This window comes from Protopterus annectens, chromosome 7.part0, assembly GCF_019279795.1.
Source record: "Protopterus annectens isolate FY-2018-M chromosome 7.part0, PAN1.0, whole genome shotgun sequence".
Lineage (NCBI taxonomy): Eukaryota > Metazoa > Chordata > Ceratodontiformes > Protopteridae > Protopterus > Protopterus annectens.
In genome coordinates this window covers 892504873-892529236 of record NC_056739.1, presented here as the reverse complement: position 1 = coordinate 892529236, position 24364 = coordinate 892504873, and the positions used below count along the sequence as shown (strand labels likewise).

General features: G+C 35.8%; 1 protein-coding gene across 4 annotated transcripts in view; it reads left to right on the top strand.

Annotated features, from left to right (window-relative positions):
• PARP3 (poly(ADP-ribose) polymerase family member 3) overlaps positions 1-24364 on the top strand; it is a 487884-nt gene that overhangs the window by 308290 nt on the left and 155230 nt on the right. For all 4 annotated transcript variants that reach the window (XM_044077474.1, XM_044077472.1, XM_044077473.1 and 1 more), the window contains exon 5: positions 13722-13854. In XM_044077474.1, coding sequence (XP_043933409.1) covers positions 13722-13854 — 133 coding nt within the window. The remainder of the gene's footprint in view (positions 1-13721; positions 13855-24364) is intronic.

Below are 24364 nucleotides of genomic sequence, written 5' to 3'. Positions count from 1 at the left end.
AAAAACAAACACTCACAGTGCACCTGATGCATTACTGCTGTACCATGAACAAGCAACACTCAGTGTGTCTAATGCCATTACTGCTATACATTAAACAAAAAACAAACAACACTCACTGCATCTGATGCTTTACTGCTGTACCATAAAACAAACAACACTGACAGTGTACCTGATGCCATTACTGCTGTACATTAAACAACAAACAACACTCACAGTGCACCTGATGCATTACTGTTGTACCATAAAACAAACAACACTCACAGTGTGTCTAATGCCATTACTGCTGTACATTAAACAACAAACAACACTCAGTGTGTCTAATGCCATTACTGCTATACATTATACAACAAATAATACTCACTGCATCTGATGCATTACTGTTGTACCATAAAACAAACAACACTCACAGTGTGTCTAATGCCATCACTGCTGTACATTAAACAACAAACAACACTCACAATGTGTCTAATGCCATTACTGCTGAACATTAAACAACAAACAAACAATACTCACAGTGTGTCTATTGCCATTACTGCTATACATTAAACAAAAAACAAACAACACTCACAGTGCACCTGATGCATTACTGCTGTACCATGAACAAGCAACACTCAGTATGTCTAATGCCATCACTGCTGTACATTAAACAACAAACAACACTCACAGTGTGTCTAATGCCATTACTGCTGTACATTAAACAACAACAACACTCACAGTGTGTCTAATGCCATTACTGCTGTACATTAAACAACAAACAACACTCACAGTGTGTCTAATGCCATTACTGCTATACATTATACAACAAATAACACTCACTGCGTCTGATGCATTACTGTTGTACCATAAAACAAACAACAGTCACAGTGTGTCTAATGCCATCACTGCTGTACATTAAACAACAAACAACACTCACAATGTGTCTAATGCCATTACTGCTGAACATTAAACAACAAACAAACAATACTCACAGTGTGTCTATTGCCATTACTGCTGTACATTAAACCAACAAACAATGCTCACAGTGTGTCCGATGCCATTACTGCTGAACATTAAACAACAAACAAACCATACTCAGTGTGTCTGTTGCCATTACTGATGTACATTAAACAACAAACAAACAATGCTCACAGTGTGTCTGATGCCATTACTGCTGAACATTAAACAACAAACAAACCATACTCAGTGTGTCTATTGCCATTACTGATGTACATTAAACAACAAACAAACAATGCTCACAGTGTGTCTAATGCCATTACTGCTGAACATTAAACAACAAACAAACCATACTCAGTGTGTCTATTGCCATTACTGATGTACATTAAACAACAAACAAACAATGCTGACAGTGTACCTGATGCCATTACTGTTGTACAATAAAAAAGAAGCAACACACTCTGTGTGCCTGAGGCATTTGATATGTGCACGTACAGATTTTTTTGTAGGTTAACATATACAAGTTTCTGTGATCACAAACTATGCATAAATCTTGTGGTAATTTATTTCAAGCTAGTGGTCCAAGCTTAGAAAATAGTTTCTCTTCCCTAGCAGATAATAAGAACTTTGTTTTAGTCAGGATGGTAGACTTATTGGTTTAATAGCTCTGATTTCTACAAGGTATGTTAACTGTATTTAGCAAATACTTTTACTGTCATGTACTAGCAGACTATGAATACAGAATTAGAGTGAAATGTAATAGGTCCAAAACCTAGAAGAGATTTTTTTTCTGTAGCTCATAGAAACCATGAAGTGCCATGCACATTTAATGGGTTGCCATCAGTAGGCATTAGTCATCTGTTCCCACTAAATTACATGACTACTGTGTATTACTATAAACATAAAAAAATTTCTAGTTTATGTCCAAGACTACCACAGATAAATTCACCTTGAAATCTTTGCTAAGGAAATAATAGTGACTCTCCTACCTAGGACATTACTTAGTTTCCCACTCAGGAAATGCACTCTGTTTGAATGCACTTAGACGTTGCCTATGGAAGTAGAAAGTTATCCTAGCTTACATCTGTGAGTGATAACAGATTTAAGTTACTGACCTAATGCTTTCATAAGCTGACAAATAGTTTTTCTTTTTATTTGTTTAAATTCATAGCCAGGTGCAGCCCGCTTCATTCACGCTCGGGTCCACTCTGGTCCCCTACACAAACCATAGTTCCCAACTTCCCCAGGATACCTGTTTTTATACTATCTGAACTCACCCACATTTCCATCAGCTGCTATCACACCACTACTCCTCCCTTAACCCCTCACACCACCACTGGCTACTTCCTCCTTAATATCTACTATCTTTCTTAATTACTTTCTTACCTCAGCTAACTACATCTCACCATCTTCCCACTCACCTCTCTTTCCTCACACACCTAACAAACCTTACTGGCTTTTCAAAAGTCACTAATTGCTCACATATAACTACATCCACGTATCAAACCACCTTTATTTATCTGCCTCTTTCTGTCACAACCAATAAACTCTGACCTCTGCCTTACCTACTTAGCAATGTTTGCACTGTACATAATACTGGTCCTCCTTCTTTTTCTGTCTACACAGCTGACATCCTACCAAAATAATTTACCCAATAACAGATATGCCCCCAGCCATCCTTATCCCCCCTATAAACAACACAAAGACCATATCACCACAACTTTACTCAACTAAAAATACCCGGCTCACATAGTGCATGGGAACAATGAATGATGAGACAGTTCACCAAATAGCAAATATGTAAAAGTTTAATCAGGAGAATTTCCAAAGCAGCATAAAAAGTTTCATAAAAGTAACGGTTAAGTGCTTTCGTCCCCACTATAGGGATTTCATCAGAACCATTATTGAAAAGGAAGTGGACTGAGTATGTTTAAACAAGGAATTATTAGTGTTATGTTTGTCGATACCATGTTTAAGTTCATAGAGCCTTCTGTGAAGATTTTGTTCTGTTTTTCCCACATAAAATGCAGGGCAAGATGAACAAGTAGCTATATAAACCAGTCCTTTAGATCCGCAGTTCCCATCTGCCAATTGTATCTTAAGGCAATGTTCTAATATAATACTTTCCTTTTCCATGACATTAGAACATTGACCGTATGCCCCACATTTCCCGGTACCTTTTTTGACTAACATCACTCGGTTGTCAAAATGCTCTTCTGAAATAGATTTGATATTTTTCCCAGCTTTATAAACGAAGGTTGCAGTTCCACCCAGTGTTTTGTATATATCATCAGTGACTTCAAAAATGTTCCAGTTACTGATAATATAGTCCTTAATTCCTTAGAATATGAATTATGAGTGAGTATAAATGCATTACTAAAACATTAGGATCCAGATTTACTTTTAGTTAAATTGTCGACATTGTTGTGGTCAGTTCCTTCAGCTCAGAATAAGGGGTGAAATTTGATGCACCACCCTCTAGAAATTTATCACAGCTGTGAAAAGTTTCTTAGGGCAGCACCTTTCAAGGAACATGTCAGTAATTTTTTTTAACTTCATTTAAGAATAAATCAAAGTCCGAGCACATACTAGCTGCTCTGACTAATTGTCCCCTGTAAATGTTTTTCCTGCAAAGTTGTGGGTAGCAACTATTATAATGTAGGTAACCATTGGAAAAAGTCGGTTTTCTATAAGTAGTAGATCAAAAACATTTGTTGTTTCTGTCCTTAAAAATAGTGACATCCATATAATTAACCCTGTCATTGGAGAAACTTTATGTAAATCTTAAAAAAAACTGTTGTTTGGTTAATATATAGGAGAAAATCGATTGAACAGAAAGAGTTCCAAATGGATAATATTAATCTGCAAAAAGAGCTCTCTAAAAAAGCAAGAGTACTTGTGACATTAGACCAACATGCCATATAAAAGAAAAGTTTAGACAGGTCACCATTTTTTTTTTCTCTGCACTAACCACAACCTTCTCAATATCTCATTGCAAGTTTTTTTAAGAAAACATTTACAAGGCATGAAATCTGCACAAAAGTCTTATTAAATTTACTTAGATCACAAAGTACATTTGAATTGTCAATGCCTACCAAAGTAATTATAGCAACTTCAGTGCTAAGCACACCTCCAGCAGAGAGCTTAAACATGGCATTGAATAGTAGGAAGATGAAAAAACTCCCCAAATTTGCTAATAACAATCTCATGCACAAAAACACAACTAATAGACTCTGAAAAATACTGCTAACAGTTTTTTTTCATTCAACCTCTGATAATCTGCTTAATCAAATATCAGACCATGAGAAAAGCTTGAACTTATTCTGGTACTCAAATCGATGCAAAATCGTGAATCTAATTATAAAAGGCAACCAAGACTTCTAGTAGTCAATATACTCAAATAACAGTTAATAAAAGAAGAAAGGAATGAGCTAGGGTGCACACTGTTGTGGTGTCTCGCCAAATCCCAAATCAAATTAGCTGAGACTGTTGTGTGCTGAAACGTAAGAAAATCCAGATACATGAAAGGCAGCCAATACCACCTTTCAGTCCATTTATTTTGATTCAACACCATGCATCAAAGGAACACGGAAAAAATCTATACAATCCACAAACTGGTTAAGAGGCATCTTCGCCAGTGTGAAAAAACAACACTAATCAGTTGCTCACATTTATAACTTAATGTAGGTGCCAAATGATGCCAGTATTGACATAATTACTAAATAAAACATTTAAATATTGAAAAAAAATATATAATATAAATAAATATATTAACTCATTTGTAAATAATATTAAACTATAAATCACTCAGTTTATAATGCTATACATACATACATACATACATATCAAAATCTATAGTATAGTGACATCTAATGTCTAAAAGATTGAATTACCCCAAGCCATTTTATTTTAATTTATAGTTTCATTTGACCCAGATCTAAATAAAGCCCCTAGATGTACTATTCATATACAGTCCTTTGATTCTAGCGTTTACTTAGGTTACAATTCCCAGAAAGTATATAAAACCAGAAGGTCTAGTACCATCTAAACCTAGAGGCTATAAACTTATAAGACCCAGTCATTTTGCAATGACTTAAGTAGTATAACATGAACTTAGCTGTCTTATAAATAAAATCACGCTCATCAGATAAAATTTCAGAAAGGTGGCTAGGTGGCTATCTTCCTTAAGAATGAATGAACCACCGTTTTTGAATAATGTTACTCAAAGCTATGATATTACTATCATTGATGGTAATAAAAGCAAACTAATGTGGACTGACTCTAACTTTCTGTTCATAACATAGTAAGCCATCCCTATCAGTTTGCTCAGCAATTGTTTGATCATTCATTACATTCCATGGAATCATCAGCTCTTTGTACAAACCTGTTACTTAACCCTTCCAAGTTGTCCATAAATTCCTTCTTCATGGAACAAATTCTTCTCATTCTTAAGAACTGGGTCTTTGGAATGTTATGAATTATGTGTTTTGGATGACTGTTAGTTACATGTAAAAGACATATTTCCAATGCAGTGTTGTTTCTAACATACCATCAATATTTTTCTTGATTAACTCTTCCAAAAATGGAAGAGCTATAGATTGTACATCTACAGTGAATTGACTATCCTATTTATTTTCATTCAGGCACTGTGCAAATTCATCCAGTTCAACTCTGTCAGACAGTCATCCAAAAAGATTTTCAACTGGAGCCAGAGTGATACACGTGTACTACCTTTCCTCCATTTTCTCATAACCCTCTTTCCATATTAAATTTCTGCATTTATTCATTTTTTTTCCTCCCTGGCCTTTAAAGGTTCTTTCTTATCTTTTCTATACTAATTTTCAGATTGTATCTTCTTATTTCCTCATCTGACGCAATTACTTCTACTCCACGCTATGGTCCATACCAAAAGTGTCTCCTAGGCAGTTTAAATCTCACCCCGTACCTAACAGATGTACAGCGCCTTCTTTCTTCACTTTTGTTCTTATTCGTAATCCTTCTGTCCTTCTCCTTCTATACTTGTACCCTCCTGACTCGTCTACTTTGGAGTAAAGACTCGTCCACCATGGAGATACCTTGTTCGTAGGAATAGACACGTTCTCCAAAGCAGTTATACTGAGTAGGACCTTGACCTTGTCTGTCTGGATAATACAAACTGAAAGGTATAGTTCATTCATGCTAATTCCTGTATCACACAATAGGCTTTATTCTGAAAGCCTGGGGAGTGCATCACCTGTGTCATATACTCCTCAAGAAGATAGTGTTGCTTGTGGTTTTAACAGATAAAGAGACTCCATGGCATAGCATCCTCTACAGTTTTCAAATACATAAGGGGCATGAAAACAGAAATCTGACATTGTTCCCTAGGATACCACACAGCAGAGTGCATATGAAGCAGTCTAAAACTAGTCTCTCTGATGTTGCACTGTCCACTAATAACATTAACTCAGATCCTGGGCTGGTCTGTACAGACATCAGACATAATGATTCCCGTCACTAACTCTGAAAAACTTACTGGTACATATCGACACTGATATTATGAGTAAGTCAAAAACAAGTAATAAGAGCTGTTACTGAAGCATACCTACTGGTATGTTCACTCTCATGTACACCTGAATGCAGTGCCATGCAAATTCTGGTTAGGACAATTAAGGGTGCAGGAGATGGAACCATTGTCACTAAGGATACCCATTATTTTCATGTGACCCTAGCCATCCTTCCACAACTGCCTCACAAACTTGTCTGAACTCATATGTGAGTTTGAGTGCTAGCATCTGACCATATGAATTATAAGACTCACAACACCCTGGCTTTGAGCTAGTGGCCTTCGGGTGTTTGAGACTTGAGTGCTTATAGTAGGACCAAGAACAAAACTACCCTATAAGATTTTCACATCATCTAGACTACCGCAGATGATGATATTTCCACTAAATATTGAAAGCACGCAAGTAGCATTTGTTGTTGGCCCATTTCTTTACTTATAAAGAAGAATTTTAACGACAAAGCCATGGCCAAAAATACGGAAGGAGGACATGGATTCTTCCCTTACACAATGGAGATATGCATTTCAAAATTAATAATTACCATCCTGTTGCATTTCTCTATCCACCTGCAAGAGAATATTGAGGTGATAAATAAATGACTCACTAGTTCATTGAGTCATGTCTTCTCCATATAGAGGGCTAACATGATTTTGCACCAGGGTGCATTGAAAGAAACTGCAATACATTGTATGGTAGTACAAATCTACTTTGAAGTGAGCTGTGGAAGAAAATGGTTTGGCCATCTTCTTCGATTTTCCTACAGCTGCTTCTGATGCCACCACCAATCTCTTTGTGCTGTTCAGGAGGCCGTCACTGATTGGTGATGATCCTTCTAGTTAGAACTGGTTTCTATCTTTTTAATTTTCACAAGGAAGTATTCAAGTTGAATAAAACCGGTTCTGAGCCTTTTCAAATCCCACTGGGGCTCCACAGGATTCAGTTATCAAACTACTATACTACTGCTGTCTATTTTTGTCAGAAACATGTAGGGGCACAGTTGTGACCCACAAATTGTATGTTATGGGCTGACTCCACTGGTTTGTGCTTAGAAAACTCAGTTCCTCAAATTTAGATTAAGCTTCAGGCAGGCCTTTAGTAATCTCGAATCCTGATGAACAGATTTGACCCTTCTGTTAAACAAAGCAAAAACTAAGTACATAATGCAGTCAGAACAAAAAAAAAATGTATCCGACCATTATATGTACAAAATAGAGAATTCTGTATAATTCTGAACTTGGGTTTGAGGATGACATGCTTTAACTCTTAAAGAAGGCCAGTCAGCAATGATACATTGTAGCTGAACTTCAGTAATGTTTTCTTCCTACCTTAATGCATTTTATATTGATTCTTTTTAAAAGTTTATTTAATTTTTTCTTTACAAACTAGAGTTTCTCTCCTACATGACATCTATATTTTTACCAGACTGATCACTACTACATACTCTCAAAATAGTCTCTTTAATGTTGCCAGAAAAACCTAAGCTTCTTTGCAATAATCGCGCAGCAGGTATATATGGGATCCTGAGGAAAAGCACTTTAAATGTGCTGAAGAATTGTAAGAAGTATTAAGTTATGTTATGAGATATGTGTCTGTGTGTGCATACACACACACACACACACATATATATATATATATATATATATATATATATATATATATATATATATATATGGATCTACTTCAGTAGATCGAACATATTACAAGTTCGAACTACATATGGCCAAGACCATATGTTCGAATTTGTAATGGTTTGAACACTGAAGTAAAAAAAGAAAAAACAACAAAAAACAAAACTAAACTGCTGTAGCAGGGTGGCTACACCACCCTGCACCCCCCACACCCCCCTTACTTAAATATACCAAGTCCAAGATTGCACTACATTGCGGAAAAGGGAAATCTTCCCATTCCGCACTGTACGGAGATCTCCATTCAGTCCGATCGAACATTTACAAGTTCAAACATATGGTCTCAGCCATATGAGGTTCGAACTTGTTATATGTTCGATCTACTGAAGGGGACCCATGTATGTATATATATATATATATATATATATATATATATATATACATACATATATATATATATATATATATATATATATATATATATATATATATATATATATATATATATATATATATATATATATATATATATATATATATATATATATATATATATATATATATATATACATATATATATATATATTTATATATATATATATATATATATATATATATATATATAGTGGTAATCTTCAGATTGAGGAAACATCAATATCATCAGTGATTGGTATAATCTAGCTGCTCTAAAATTCATGTTATCATCTTTGTCTTTGGTTTCTCACCTTCCTGCCATTTTACACCATAAGGTGGCATGATTACTGTGGGTTAACATCAACTTTATTTATGTATCTCTGACACCCTTCCACATTGCTTGTGACAACAGTCATAATTTTGCCATTTCTGCTACAGTGCCATGCAGTAAAAAAATCCATCGTGGTCCAGGACTTCAGTCATCTTTTACTTCCTGTTCACTTTTGATTCCTTCTTCTCCTGCTCTATTATATAATTTTAACGTAAGGTCCATTCTTCTGCCTTGTTAGTTTCTCTATCATGAAGTCCACCATAACTTTCCTTGATTTAATTCTCCTAAGAAGGCAGTGCTCATTTTCTGGGGATTTGAACTATGGCTTTTTGAGCCCTTGCATGCTACTGCATTAAAATGTCTTTCCTGAAAGAGTTCAATTTCTTGGAATTACTTTAGTCAAGAACATTTCTGAGTTAGAGGCTTTTATGTCTTCCGTCCCCTACCTTGTTTTTCATAAGGATGAAAAGGTCATTTCTATGAACTCTCCTTAATGCCTTATGTTATGTCAGACATTGGTCTGAACCAGAAGATTTAACACCATCACTGTGGTGGTGCTGCGGTAGCGTTGTCGCCTCACAGTAAGACGCTGTCCGGTTCGATTCTCATCTAGAGCGTCTTCTGTGTGGAGACATGCGTGAATGGGTGTACCTTCGTTGAAGGTTGTGCATCAAGGCTGGCAACTCGGCACGTAAAAATCTTCTTGCAATCATTAGTGGACCGGAGTTCCGCTGTGGCGACCCCTAACCAGGAAAAGCCGAAAGACACAACAACAACTCTGTCGTCATCTTTAGAACTCACTAGAGTGAAATTTGTACCTCATGAATCTAAAGAGACAAGTTTTTCACCTACCGCATAAAAAGTAAAGATTTTCAGAACTGTCATCTAGCCACGTGATAAATTGTATAATGTCTAAGAATATATGTATGCTTAGGTATAACTGTAAAAACTAATAATATCTGTTACTTTGTTCTAGAAATGTTATATATTGTTTAGTTATAACTGTAAAATCTTTCATGTCTATATATGTTTTGGAGCTTTTCTCCCTAGGCCTCTGCTGAAAATGGGTTCCTGATCCAGTCGGACTTTCCCGGTCACCAAATGTCAGTAAATAATTAAATAAATAATTGTTTAACTCTGTTTTTTTTTTTCTTCTAAAAACATGGCTGAACTATATAGAAACAATTTCTTATGTATTGCTTCCTAATTTGCATTTTGTTTTGACTTAGTGGGTAGGCCTTTATAACAACTTATCAGAAAGCATGAAGCCAGAAGTCCTACTCCATTTCCAACTTTCTTTCAATACATGTAAGCAGGAGTGGTGGTCGTCAGATTCATAGTTTGCTAATTTATTCATACAATAAAAATCATGAAAAGAAATTAAATTTTACTGAGATACAAACCATAATGGTAGATGATGGATTCCATTTCATGCATTGACTTTTTTGATTTCATCGCTCTTCTAACTCATTTTTGTTTTACTTCTCGTATGCTGTTTGATACCGATGCCTTTTTTGCAGTTTGACAGTGAGATATTTGATTAGATATTTTCACATCCATAGTTGAAATGCTAAAGGATTGTGGACTGCAGTAAGCAAATGGCTATTGAATTACTTTATTGTTGTGTCTGCCTTGACATTATATTTAGGTTAAGGTACATAGGTATTATCACCGCGTTGTATGATAAAGTTATCTTAATTTCTTGTCACTGCATGTTAGATTTGATGGCAGTGACTAACTTTCTTAACATGCTTTTAATCTGTCTAAAAAAGAATTGCATGAAAGTTGCAATCAACATTCTCCTTATCTCAAAGTTGAGGACAAAAAAAACTCTTATGCTCTATAAAGTATAAAATTGTAACAAAAAGCATGCTGTTGTTAATTCACCACACACAAAGCACTTCATAGGTGGATACTAGGCTAATGACCACTAGGGCCCTTGGCCTAGCCGTATAATCCAAATGTGACCCACATATTTGATTTATATTTGATTTATAGTGAGGATTTATTGAGTGCCCCTGTCCATCAGAGACATAGGAGCCAAACCAGGAGTGAATTTCTGATAACCCATCCATTGGTCCAAATTGTGCTTAAACAGGGATAGGAAGGACTTCTGCTTCACATAGATGGGGATCCTGTTTCAGAGAATGGGAATTGTCTGAGAAACATATTTGTCTCTTCAGTGTGTCTTATTTATATTGCAAGCAAATTTTAGGTCACTTAATCTAGTGGTTCTGATGCTGTTTGTTTTGTGGCTGTACAAAAGATTCATCAAAACAGTGTTCAGGGATGCCTTGTATACCAGGCAAAGACCATCTCTCAGAAGTCTGTATGACATTGAGTAAAGAGACACTGATTTGAGGTGATAAGGAACCTTTGTAGACATTCCAGTTGATGCGAGTGTCTGGTCAGGTACATACTGAAGGGGGCATTATACTCTATGATGAGCCTGATGAAGGCTGAGTACAGTGTTGTGATGACCTCTCTGGACCTACATGCCATGCCCTTGCTTATAGGTTGAGAAACACAGAAGGATTTTCTTACTACCCTGGACACATATTGGTCGGCGGTTGGTTACTATCTGCGTTAGTTCCCAGATCCCTGACTACTGAGTCAACTTTTATGAGTGTTTTATTGATGATGTAGTTACCCAGGGTGGCAGACTTCCCAAGAGGTACTTTAATGCATTTCTTAGTAGAGTTTTAAGCCATGGCTTTGGCACGAAGTGTTTGTATGTATTAGATCTTCCTGAAAGGTGTTTGCATCTTTGGGGAATTCAGTGACTGCTCCCAGTTTTCAATCATCTGCAAACTTGGTTAGCCAGAGACCTTTGACATTGGCTTTTACATCTGAGAAGTAGATGCCAAAGAGGAGTGGGCCTAGCACAGAGATATGCGGTACTCCACTGCTGACCAGCCTCTTTGTGGATGTGGTCTCACTGATTCTAACCTCCTGAGTCCTATCAGTGATAGCTCTCTGATGTGTTATAAAGGGATTTATACTTAGTTCTAGCCTAGTTCTGTAAGTTTGTTGACAATGCCCTACCTTGCTCTTCATAAGGATGAGGAACTTATTTCCATGAACTTTCCTTAATGCCTTGGGGATTAGTCTAGGTGGGCAGTATGCACAGTTTTCCCCACACCCATTGCCTTAGTGACCTTTTCAAAGAAGTCCATCAGATTCAGTAAGCATCTCCCTCTGACAAAGCCAGTCTAGGATGGATCCAGTCTCTGAAGTTATCTTATATCCTTGTTGATAATTTCCATGATAATTCTTTCCATGGCTTTACAAATAAGGCTAGACAGACTAATGGGTCTGTAGTTCCCAGGATCTGTTGAAGTTCCTCCCATATGAAGAGGAATGCCTATTGCAGTCCTCCATTCACATGGCACAATGCCTGTTTTAAGACTACAGTTAAATAATGACTCCAAACGTCCTGATAAGTCATATTTTAGACTATTCAGGAGGCGTCCTGGGATGTTATAATTTTCCCGGAGCTCCACAAAGCCTATAGTCGTAGCCTGCATTCTAGAAGTGTTTTACTTGTGTCCAGCACTATCTAGGCAAAGTTAAGTACTTTTGATTGTTAAATATTTTTAGCCATGTTGGTAAATGAGCATCAGCATTCACTTCTGAAACTGTGCTATCCTTGTTGATTCATAAAGTAGTGCCAGTACAGAATATCAGCACCTGATAGTTGTGTTCCCTAAGAGTTTTTACCTGGACAGGTACCTTTTTGCTCCACCCTAATTACACCTTTGCTTTTAGGTGCCTTCATTCCAAGCTCCCCATGGTTCAGTTTTTGTAGCTGAACACTTGTCTGTGTATTTCAGTATGAGAAACTTTAACACACAGACTTTGTCTCTACATATACTTTCTCAGACTTGGTGAAATCTCAGTGGCAGTATATTTAGAGACTGGGATGTGGCAGCAAAGCCTTCATGTGGAGGAGGCCTTGCCATCTTGCAAAAAAAAAATGTTTAACTCCCTGCTAATCTTGATTTGAAGCTTTGAAAAATCAGCTGCAAGCTGTTCAAACTCGAAGAGGTGGAAATTCAAGTTATTAAAGTAGATGTGTGTTAAATGGTCTGATGAAGTCTGCAGTAATAGATAAAAGTGTTTATCACTGTTAATAAAGGCAACAGTTTTGCCATCATTCCATTTTGGCTCGTGTGATAATTTTTTAGAAAATATTTACAGTTTTTCATGAGTCTTGGTGGTAAGGCAGTTTTAGAGATTTTGCAATGCTATTCATGTAGATGGAAGCTCGAGTGCAAATGTAATTTTTACCGTATTCAATATTTTTACTTTTTTTCTGGAGCTGTGCCTTATATGACCCAATTAGTCCCTGCCTGGGCTGATTATATCCCCTATTCTGCAGTGAATGACAGTACAGCCAGCCATTCTGATGGGGGTATCTACTGCTATGTAAATTATGAAGCTGATGGAATACCTCTTTTAAAGGGGCTATGCCCATAGAGTGAGAACATAAAATGATAAATTCTTCTGCTATTATGGTGTGTATCTCACACAACTGTACTTTTGATCATGTCATTTTAATCATACCTATTTACTGCTCCTTTTGTAGTGAGGCAAAAGAAAGTATGCTTGTTGGGGTGGAGTTAGTGATAGAGATGTTATGATATTAAATAACCGATACTGATACCACATGAGATAAAAAAATGGAATGATGACTTTATTATAAAAAACAGTTTGCAATGGCTAACTTTTAAACGAATACACACTGTTCCTTAAGAGGATCATTTGTCTGATTAAGAAACAAAAACTCTGAAAAACAAGTTTTAAACAGGTGATCTGTACATTTACTCATGTGAAACTACAATGTGTGGTTACTGTATTTATAATTAATTCCAGACAGACACCGTTGATGCAGGTGGAGTGAAAAAGAAAGTGCGTCCTTGTACTTTGGACAAACCTACCCAAGAACTGATCTCTCTCATTTTCAGCCACGACATGTTTAAAGAAGCCATGCAAACAATGAACCTGGGTAAGTTGTGCTGTATCTAGTAAATTATTTTTTGATCCATGGTTTGGTACCAATCTTATAATGATATATAACATAGGTTTGGTGTCTTAATCTTAAATTACATGAAAATCTGGCACAATTATTGTTAGTTTTTTTCTGGAATTGCCTTTCTTCTCGGGGAGCTCAAAGTATTGCTTTTATTATCTGGTGAGCTACATAAATCCTTTGCTAATTATTAATAATTAAATACATTTAAAAAATGGATCCATGAACATTTCAGCCGTGGTAAATTCAGTTTTATAAAATGGATAAAAAATACTAATCTTTGATTGGTCAATACCATACAGTAGCTATGGATTATGGAAGGATAAGCTCTACAAACAAGGCTACTTCCAGACCCTAAAGCTTAATCAAAACACAAATCACTCAAACAGCATCCAGATCATGCTTTACAACATGACTTCTGCATTTGTTCTGAGTAAAAACTCACTAAAAATCTTCAGCTGGACATTTAAAACAAAGTCACCAATAACAAAGCCATAGATAGCGTCCTCATCTACTAAAGAACTGCTCCCAGATCTACTCTAAGTTAAAGGTCAAATATTAAAAAAAGGTCTGTTCCCCAGCCTAGTACTTTCATGCCTAAGAAGTAATCCTTATATATGTAAATATGTTTCCTCATTTCTTATGTGATCCTATTCAACTATGCGTACCTGCAAATGGTACATTGAGATCAGTACACTATTTCAGTAAGCAATTATAAACAAATAAATAAATAAAGAAGATGTTTTCCCCCTGATCTACACCCATCAATTTTAGGTCGATGATTTAAAAAAAGTCTTCTTTGCACTGTAACAAAATGCCTGCTAAAATTCGAATGTACATGTAATAAGTTGTAGCAGATGGTTTGCTACAGTTATAATACCACCCACTAAGTGCTTCAGAGCTTCATCCCTGACAGCAGTTATAGTACCGGTACTCCAAAACAGCCTCATCAGCAACTAATTATCGTGCTTCCCTAACACCTTGCGCCACTGCCCCTTTCACCCTGTCATGTCTACACTTCTAGCCAATAATAACTAAAACAATGTAATTAATTGCTGTTTCTGTGATTAGCAAACTTTCCTTATACAAGCTTCATTAGTGGCCATAACTGGTGTTTACAGATTTAATTAGAAATGTTTTTTTTGCCAGTAGAGAAGCATACCTGTAATTTTACTTTCTGATATATTTTATTTATTTCCATGTATTTGTTGAGATAGACCAAAAGAGCAAAGCTGACCCTGTTTTGTGCAGTCTTGGATACACAATGTACAGTGTTAGGTATAGACTATTTCCAAGAAAGTTGATTGATCCCTGACTGTGATGATGGCCTTTGGTATAGCCTAACTGACACCCAAATATTTAAATTAGAACTCACCAGGGCTATAATTGTGTCGAAAGGTAAACAATCCATGATTAACAGTCCATGCTTTCTCTTTGGAGGAAGCATATGGTGGGAGAGGGGTAGGGATAGAAACAGGTTCTGTTTCTGGGCTACCTGCCTATATTTCTTAGCCCTAATAATGACAAGTTTAGGAAGATAAATGCATTTGCATTAAAACGAGATTATACTGACCTGAACTACAATATATAATGTTTAAAAAAATGTATTTAAAAAGAAACCTCTCTATAGCAGAGCTGTCTTACAATAGTTCAGGAAAATAAAATTGTTGATATTGTTCCAGTTATATTCCAGTAGATTCACCATTTATATTATTTCTTTATCATAGCTGTTCCTAAAGAAACTGCTTAGGACATTACTAGCTTATAAAATCCGTCTTCATTTTTGCTGTACTGGTGGGCTAACAGGAATATTTTCCTTTTTGTGTATAACATGTTGCAAGTGGCACATTTTTTACACATCCAAGACTGAGAGCAGTACAGGCTGTAGTATTATTTGCTCTGGATAGCACTTGGTGTGTAACAGAACTTGTTTTAAAGCAGTGCTGCAAGAAGAAAACAATTCAAAAGACTTCCATAGTACAGTATGTGAAAGCTCACTTTATTTACCACTGTTTAGCACATACAGGTTGAATCAGCTGTTACTTATGTGCGCTCGTCCTGAATAATCTCAAGACTTCTTCAGAACCAAAGTGAATTCCAAATGATTCCATGCTGATTTATATACCCTTAAACCAATCACGAGTAAAAAAAAACTACCATAGGTTCAATAATTAATGAATGTAGTTAAAAATATATATTAAAAAAACAGAGAAACTAGTGGTCTTAAAACATCATCAATGAGCTTACTCACAATAATTTCCAAAAATCATCCATCAACTAGACAGATTCCTGTGCTTGTTAATTTTTTCTTTGTTTATGAAAATATATATTAAAAACATAAGTAACAAAAAAAACCTAACAATTATAATGTTAAAATATGTTTTATTGGCAATTATACTAAAACTAATAAGAATAAATGTGTGTGAAAAACAAGATAAGCCAGTAGACAAAAATATGTGTATGTGTGAGTGTGTGTGCGTGCGCGCATGTGTATGTATTTTTTATATATATATATATATATATATATATATATATATATATATATAAACACATATATATATATATATATATATATATATATATATATATATATATGTATATATGTGTGTGTGTGTGTATTATATATATATATATATATATATATATATATATATATATATATATATATATATAAGCAGACTGAGACGGAAATTTCAAAACAAAATTTGAAAAGCAGGGGGGCTTAAATTAATAAAACCACATGTTTACAAAAAAGGGGGAATTGTATAAACATACTTACTATTATGGTATATTAAATGTGTTAAATATACACGCCATGCTCCATGGCTTGTTAAATAAGACATATATTAGTAATGACAACAAAGATTGTAATAAATGGCTCAGCTATTCGGGCATATAAGTTGTATCTCTTAATCAAATAAAATGACACCCTACTAAAAGACAGTTATATGCATCAAGATGTTAATAATTATCAAAAATGTAGTTGAAAATATTAAAGACATTAAAAATGTTAAACATTAAGAATAGGTAACCTTAAGTCACTATAAAAAAAGTATTTCTCTGTCCTGCAGCATTCCTTTCACTTTTTCATAATTTAGCTCCCCTTAATTTTAAGATTGGAAGAATTGACATGGCATCATTAATTCCAGGGAACACAGTCGTGGTTAATTTTATTTGCCAGTGTAGTTCCCTATATTCAATTCTAGTTTCCCATGCACCTCCTCTAAGATCTTGTTACCTGAAGAATATCAAAACAAAATTTTTTAATACCTCCACATTTTGTAGAGTGTTTATAAAGGCCACTGTTGGTATTACCTTTTTCTATATTGTAGCAGTGCTCATATATCCTTTTTCTCAGTGGCCTTTTGATTTTCCCTATATAAAATGCTGGGCAAGTATTACAACGAGCCATATAGATTAGTCAGCTTGTATTGCAATTACCGTAGGCCAAACTTATATAGCGTCTGTATATAATTTTAGATAAGTATTTAAAATGAAAGCTGTCTATAGCACAGCTGTCTTACAATAGTTCAGTAAAATAAACGTGTTGATACTGTACTAAACAGTGGTGAATAAAGTGAGCTTTTGGACATTGCACTTCAGAAGTGTTGTGAACTGTTTTCTTCTCGAGGCACTGCTTTACCAGTTTGGGGGTTTTCTTTTGCTGTTTTAGTTCCACATCCCTTGATCTACTCTTTTGGTGTAACAGAACTTCTAAATTCTACCCTGTCTTATAATCCCCCTCTCATAATGTAATGCAAAATCGTGTCACACAAGCATGGTAGCTAAACAAAATAACAAAGAACAGTAAATATATTCTCTGTATTTAATGTTCCCAAATGACTACGCAGTTAGTGTACTCGACTTGATGTCAGAAACATAGGTTGTCTTCTCTACATTTGGCATTTGGAATAATATACAAATCAGTGCAGTATATATGTGTGTGTGTGTGTGTGTGTGTGGGGGGGGGCTGTCTTTCAAATGATACTTTAAACTGTGATTGCATCTACCAGAGCTGGGAGTGGCAGCAAATGTTGTGCATGTTAATAATCCTGTGGCACTTATCAGAAGGTTAGGTGAATTTTCACTGGTGTCTTAGCAAAATGTTATCAGTATAAATATATCTGAGCTGAATAAGGGTCATAAACTCAGCTAATGGGCTCTAATCAGATAATTCTTGTCATATCCACATGTAGTGCTGCTGGGAGATAAAAAAATAATGAAACTGCAAATGCAGTAATAAAAAATGGGTAAGAAGTAGTTTTGACATGTTTTTTGCTGATCAATATTTAGCACAACAAATCCAGTATTGTAATGTGGAGAGATAAAGCCATAACAATGGCCCAAGGGGCCCGGGTTTGGTTAGCAGCTTGGATGTTTTAGGTGCTGGCAGGAAGGAAGGAATGGGCATATCCATGGGGGGGGGGGATTCATCTAGTCTTTCTCTGCAGAGAGGCATAGTTAAACCTCTCAACCTCTTAGTGCAAAATCACCTTGCTGAAAAACACTTTTTTAAAGTGTTTTCCAGGGGAAGCAATCCCCCTTGCACCATCCAAATTGGGCAAACAAGCCCCGCACACCCAGTGAACTTAAATATACCAACTCCAAGGTCACGCTTACACAGAAAAGGGGATATTCCCCCCAAAAAGGGAATCACTTCCAGCACAACTTGTCAGCAGTGATTTTCTATGGAGGAACACCGGTCATCATGAAGTTCCTCAATTGTGAACGAAAGAGATGAGTGTTTCCATAAATTGCACTTTGTGTGACAGTATGGCTGAGGACCTTTGTTTTCCTTTTAGTGATTTCTGTACACACCTTTGTTGTTTTTCGGAACTCCAGTCATCAGCGAGTTGAAGCTCAGGCAGTTGAAGCTAGAGAATTCAAGCTTCATCTATTCGTGCTTGAGAAGAGCAAATGGTGCATCCAATCTTATAAACTTAAGAAAAAAAAGCTACAGATAAAAAAGAACATTTGGTATAATTTCGATTTAACTTTTCCCAGGTGAGTTAAATCGAATCTAAAACATTTCTAGATGCCTAATACATATTGTTAAATTACAGCATTATAGATTCTCTTTAACCTGGCAATAGTAAGACAGAAGCAACAGACATTTTATAATAGTAAAAATTTATGGCATGGGGTTTCAGTAATGGTTGGATCTAATCATTTCTGGACAGAATGTTTCACTTTTCAGCCTCAACTTCATGATGATCCTAGCCAGTTTTTTTTTTTACGAAATCCCATCATAACACACTCCTCTGCCATGGATTATTTCTATAATTACACATAGTATTTTAGTATTAGTTGTAAAGCAACACACCACCACTGCTAGAACAGTAATTACAGATAAACCAAACTCATATTATGTTTCCTTAATTAACATAAATAATTATCTCATATTTCAGGTGCCATGGAGAATCTTCATTTCCTTTGCAGTTCTGTACAGTGCAAATAATCATGCATTTTTCTAAAATATCTTAAAAAGAAATGGTACTTAGATATTATCGCAACCAGATTTCCACACTGACATAATTTGGTATGTGTGTACCTAAACAGGTTGCTTAATCTAAAAAGGAGTCTGTAAAGAACTAAGTATGGGTACCCTTTTTTTTTCCTTTCTCTTTCTTTCTTTTTTTATATCCCAATGGTAAATGAAACTTTATTAACCAGAGGTTATAGTTCAGAAAATATGAAGCATTATTCTCTTTCTTTCTTATGACTGAAGCCCATGAACTGCTAAGTTTATTAACAAAGTTAGCAAAACTAAGAAAAAAAGAAAAAAAACTGCATCGGCCACTGGGGTCATGCAGATGACTGAAAACGTTTTTTGTCTGAATGAATCTGTTCATATATTCAGTGTGTAGTACGTAAGTATCCAGCAATTATGGAAAGTATATATAACTGGTGCCTGTGTGTTTCTGAAAAGTCAACAATTACAGCACTTCCTAGTGCAATTTTTTTGTCAAGGTTAAGTCACTTTGAAGAATAACACTTCTGGGGTTGAAAAAGAAAAGCTTACCTACATCCCAACATGAACTGAATGTTTTTGTCTGTGACCCCAAATTTTAGTTTAAGAGGTAGTCTTTTCCATGCCTGAAGGAAGCAAATGACTGCGAGGCATATGTATTGTTTGCATCGTTTTAATGTTACACAGTGTTTATTCAGCACAAGTTAGCGAATTAACTTCAATTCCTAAGGAAGGAATGCACTCTTACTTCTCTCTTTGCATGCCTATTTATTATGCCATTGTGCCATTTTAATAATCAGGAGATGAGCAATCCCACTCTCTGCAAATGGTGCATATTTGTAATTGTAACAAGAACTGACAACTGCCTGCAAAGCCTGCTCTTGTCTGTAGTCACTCACTTTCTCTCGCTCTTACTCTCTCTCTCTATACACACACACACACACACACACACACACACACACATATCTCTTAATCTTTATATATACATGCGCAGTCCTTTTTCAGATGTCAGTGATCCAGGACTAGACTCTACTGTTCCTTTCTTTTCAGTGGTGGATATCCTTGAGAGAGACAGTTGTTTTGAAACTCTCCCTGCACTATAGGAAGTGTCTTCTACAAAAGGTTATCTTCCCTGCTTCTTATTTTCGGTATAGTTGGCTACATCTCCTGTTACTCAGTGGCAGAAATCCAAAATTTCTGTAGACTTGAATAACATTGCAGTTGATTTCTAACAAAACAAATTGCAAAAGGGTGACAAAACAGAGTAATCTTGAAGAAGTTGTTGTTACAGACTATTCCAAAGATGTTAAAATCTTTTATTTCTAGAGCAAAACCTCTTTTGAGACAGATGTTAAGGAAGAAAACAATAGAAAGTGTATCTTCTTTGTAGTGTGCAAATGTTCTTGTCCATATTCTTTCTCATGCCCATAAATAGTCAGTGGAGAACAGCTTTAGATGATCTTTCTTTTCAGTAGATAAGTCAAGATCAAAAAGTAATGTGGTAGCAAGTCGAACTCTTCCATCCCTCTTGACTCAGAATACCTGAATGATTGCTGATTACAGGGAATTAATGGAATTTACTGCTTTAGTCTTTAGAGTTGAAGCTCAAAAGATGGTTTCTCAGGTTCCAAATATAAAATCATGAATTGCAACGTGTTTTTTTTTTTTTCTTTTGGTCTCATACCGCTCAACCTCTTACAGCAAGAAATCTGGACAAAGCTATATATAAAAGTGGAATAAAGGCCCCAAAGTACTGACATTTTTTTTTTTTAAATATTGCTTCTCCAAACGTTGATATAGTAACAGGTTTTACATTAGCAAGAATTTTGTGAATGGTATGAAGTCTGAAACTCAATTGTCTGTCATTATTTTTTAACTTCAGTCTCTAATGATCTGCCACTAATTTGACAGAAAAGTACAATTTTATGAAAAATGTACCAAAAATATGAGGCAAAAATCTGGACATTCTGCAAAAATATGTACAGTTGAGACGTAGGTTTGGTCTGATGATAAAACCTGTAATGTTTTCCAAATGTCTTGCTTCAACATTGGCTTATTGTTTCATAGGTAGTTACTAGGCAATTGATCTTATATTTAAATAGGAATGCCCAGAGATGAGCAGAATATTTACATATTCCCCCCTATCTATGAGGGTCAACAGTGCTAATCTAGGGGTGAATTTGAACTTAAGACATCCATTCTTCTAGATTAAGTTCAAATAGTATAAGTGAAGTACTTTATGTGGAGCGGAAGACGATTCCAAAGAAGCAGTATTCGCTGAGATACAAACTGATCCCTCCAACATGTTCTGTTTATATTGCAACAAAGATTGAGATCTTTAGAGCAGATGTTGACACCCTTGTTGGATTTATAGATGTGCAGTAGATCTAACAGAGTAGGGTCTGTTGAGGCTGTGTACACGAGGAAGAGATCACCTGTCAGTATCTTGTATGACACTAAGAAGAGGGACAAGGCTTGGAGATGGTCTGCATAGTTTTTATGATTTAGGTCCTTGATTTTCTTAGTAAATTCAGTTGTGTCAAATGTATGGACAGGTACATACTGAAAGAGACATTATACTCAATGATCAGCCTGAGGAGTGTGATGATCATATCTTTGGACCTGGACGCCATACCTTTAAACATAAGTTGGGCAATGAACAAAAGAGTTTTGTCAAAAAAAAGAGTGATTGAAGGACAGTTGTTTGTTAACACAGATTTCCAGGTGTCTAACTACTGTAACAGTTTTCAGAGGTGTGTTGTTAATGTGATAGTTATAAATTATTTCTTGTTTGCTGAAGAATACTGTTGTATATTTCTTGATATTTAGTTTCCGTCCTTAGGGAGCTTATGATGGCATTAAATTTACAGTCATCTGGTCAGCCATAAACCTTTAGCAGTAGCTTTGACCTCTGAGAAGTAAATCCCAAAGATGATTGGCTCAAGGACTTAACCTTGAGGTACACCACTAGTGACAGGTCTTTTGATAGAGATAGAGCAGCCCACCTTAATTTCCTGGGTTGAAATTGTGAGCCAGTTTGATATCCAGTGATTAATGTACCTGAGTATGGGATGGTGTTGAATGTCTTTGTGAGGTCTAGATATACTGTGTATACTTATTTTCCCTCATCCATTGCTTCAGTAAACTTCTCAAAGAAGGCAATCAGATTAAGTAGGCAAGATTTGTGCTTAACAAATCTGAACTGGCTTGGGTTGAGAGTTTGTAGGTTATCTATGTCCTTATTTATTAATTCCATAATGATTCTTTCCATAGCCTTACAGATGAGGCTGATCTGACTTATTTGTCTGCAATACCCATATCTATTGATGCCCACCTTTGTGCAAATGGATGACAGTTATTGTCCCCCATTTGTCCAGCACAAAGCCTTTTTGGAGGTTGACATTGAATATCCTTTGTAGTGGTCTGACAGATTCTGTGTTAAGCTGGCCATTAAGCAGCTTAATATGTTATCTGGCCATATAGACACACTGTCTTTGGCCATGGATAGTGTCTTGATGACATATCCATGAGAGATTTGGTGGTGGGAGGTGTAGATATGGGTATGAGATCTGGGAATGTATTGGGGGAGTACGAACTAAATTTATTATTTAGTAGACTGGCTATGACCTCTGGGTATGTGATATCATTTACTATTATTAAACCTAGTTTCTAAGGTTGTTAACATAGTTAAACAAATCTGTGTGGTTATGCTTTGCTTGGGTGGCTATTTTTCCTGATACCTGGCTTTGGCTGATTTTATCAGAATTCAGGTTTTCTGTTAAGTTTAGCAAGAGCTTTTTGTATCTGAGGATTTACATTTATTTTTACATACAATGAGTTTTTTTTCTTTTATTGTAGAGCCTCTTCATATTTGTGTTCCACCACAGGCGGTTATTTTTGAATTTGGAGTTAGTTTTCCTTCCGAGGGGTACAGATGCATCTATGTAGCTTTACACATGTGCATAATATTTGGCAGTATAGGATTACATATAAGCAGTGTGGTCACCGAGTTGGAAGGGATGCTGAATTCAGCCAGGTTATCACTCAGTTTCAGTACATTAGCATTGGCATAATTTCTGAATAGTGTATTGGAGGAAGCTTCTGACACCAATATTAAGTTGAAAGTGACTGATTTGTGGCCAGATTTGCCCAGGGAGGGGGTTGCAATTGGTAGGGACAGAGCTGTCTCATATTGGTGAGGCCATGTCCAGGATTTTAGTACCCCTGGTTGAGGTACAGACTAATCGGCCTAGGGAGTTTTTTATTGATGATGTCCAGAAATCTCTGGGCAGACATGTTAGAGGATGTGTGTATGTCTCCCACTTAATGGAGGGGTAGTTGAAGTCCCCAAGGAGAATGGTGATTGGCTTAATGCAAAAGGACTCCATACTAACTAGATAAGAGTTATGGGCTGAGAGGTCCAATGGCAAGTTGGACTTGGATGAGTTCCAGATCATTTATTTATTTTATATTACGTTTGTTTACTAGGAAGGTCCAGCTGGGCAGAACCCATTTTCAGCAGAGGCCCAGGGAGAAAAGCTCCAACACAGTAAATAATACATAAAAACATGGACATAGTGAGTTTTTTATACACTGGTAAAAGACATGACAAGAATATAGTAATTTACAGTACTTATCTAATAGCTTATAATTGAATAGAAATGGTTGGGTTTTATATGGTTTTGCAACAATGCAATTCTTTAATATTTAGTGAAATTGGTACTTCTTGTTACACATGGCTTACATTTGGCAGTAGAATCTTAAAATATTAGTTATAAAGTTATATTAACAATTAGAAATAAAAACTAGAAAATGTGGAAATTACACTGTATTCACTTTCTGTTCAATTATATTCAAGAAGAGGAGAATGAGGAAAAAAGTGAGGAAGAAAGGAAGTCAGGATGAGAACAAATTGAGGGAAGAGAGGAGTTTGTGATAGAGATAGTAAATAAAATGTTTCGGTTTAGTTAAGTGAGGTAGTGGATAGATATTAAGATAGTTTGATGTGTAAGGGAG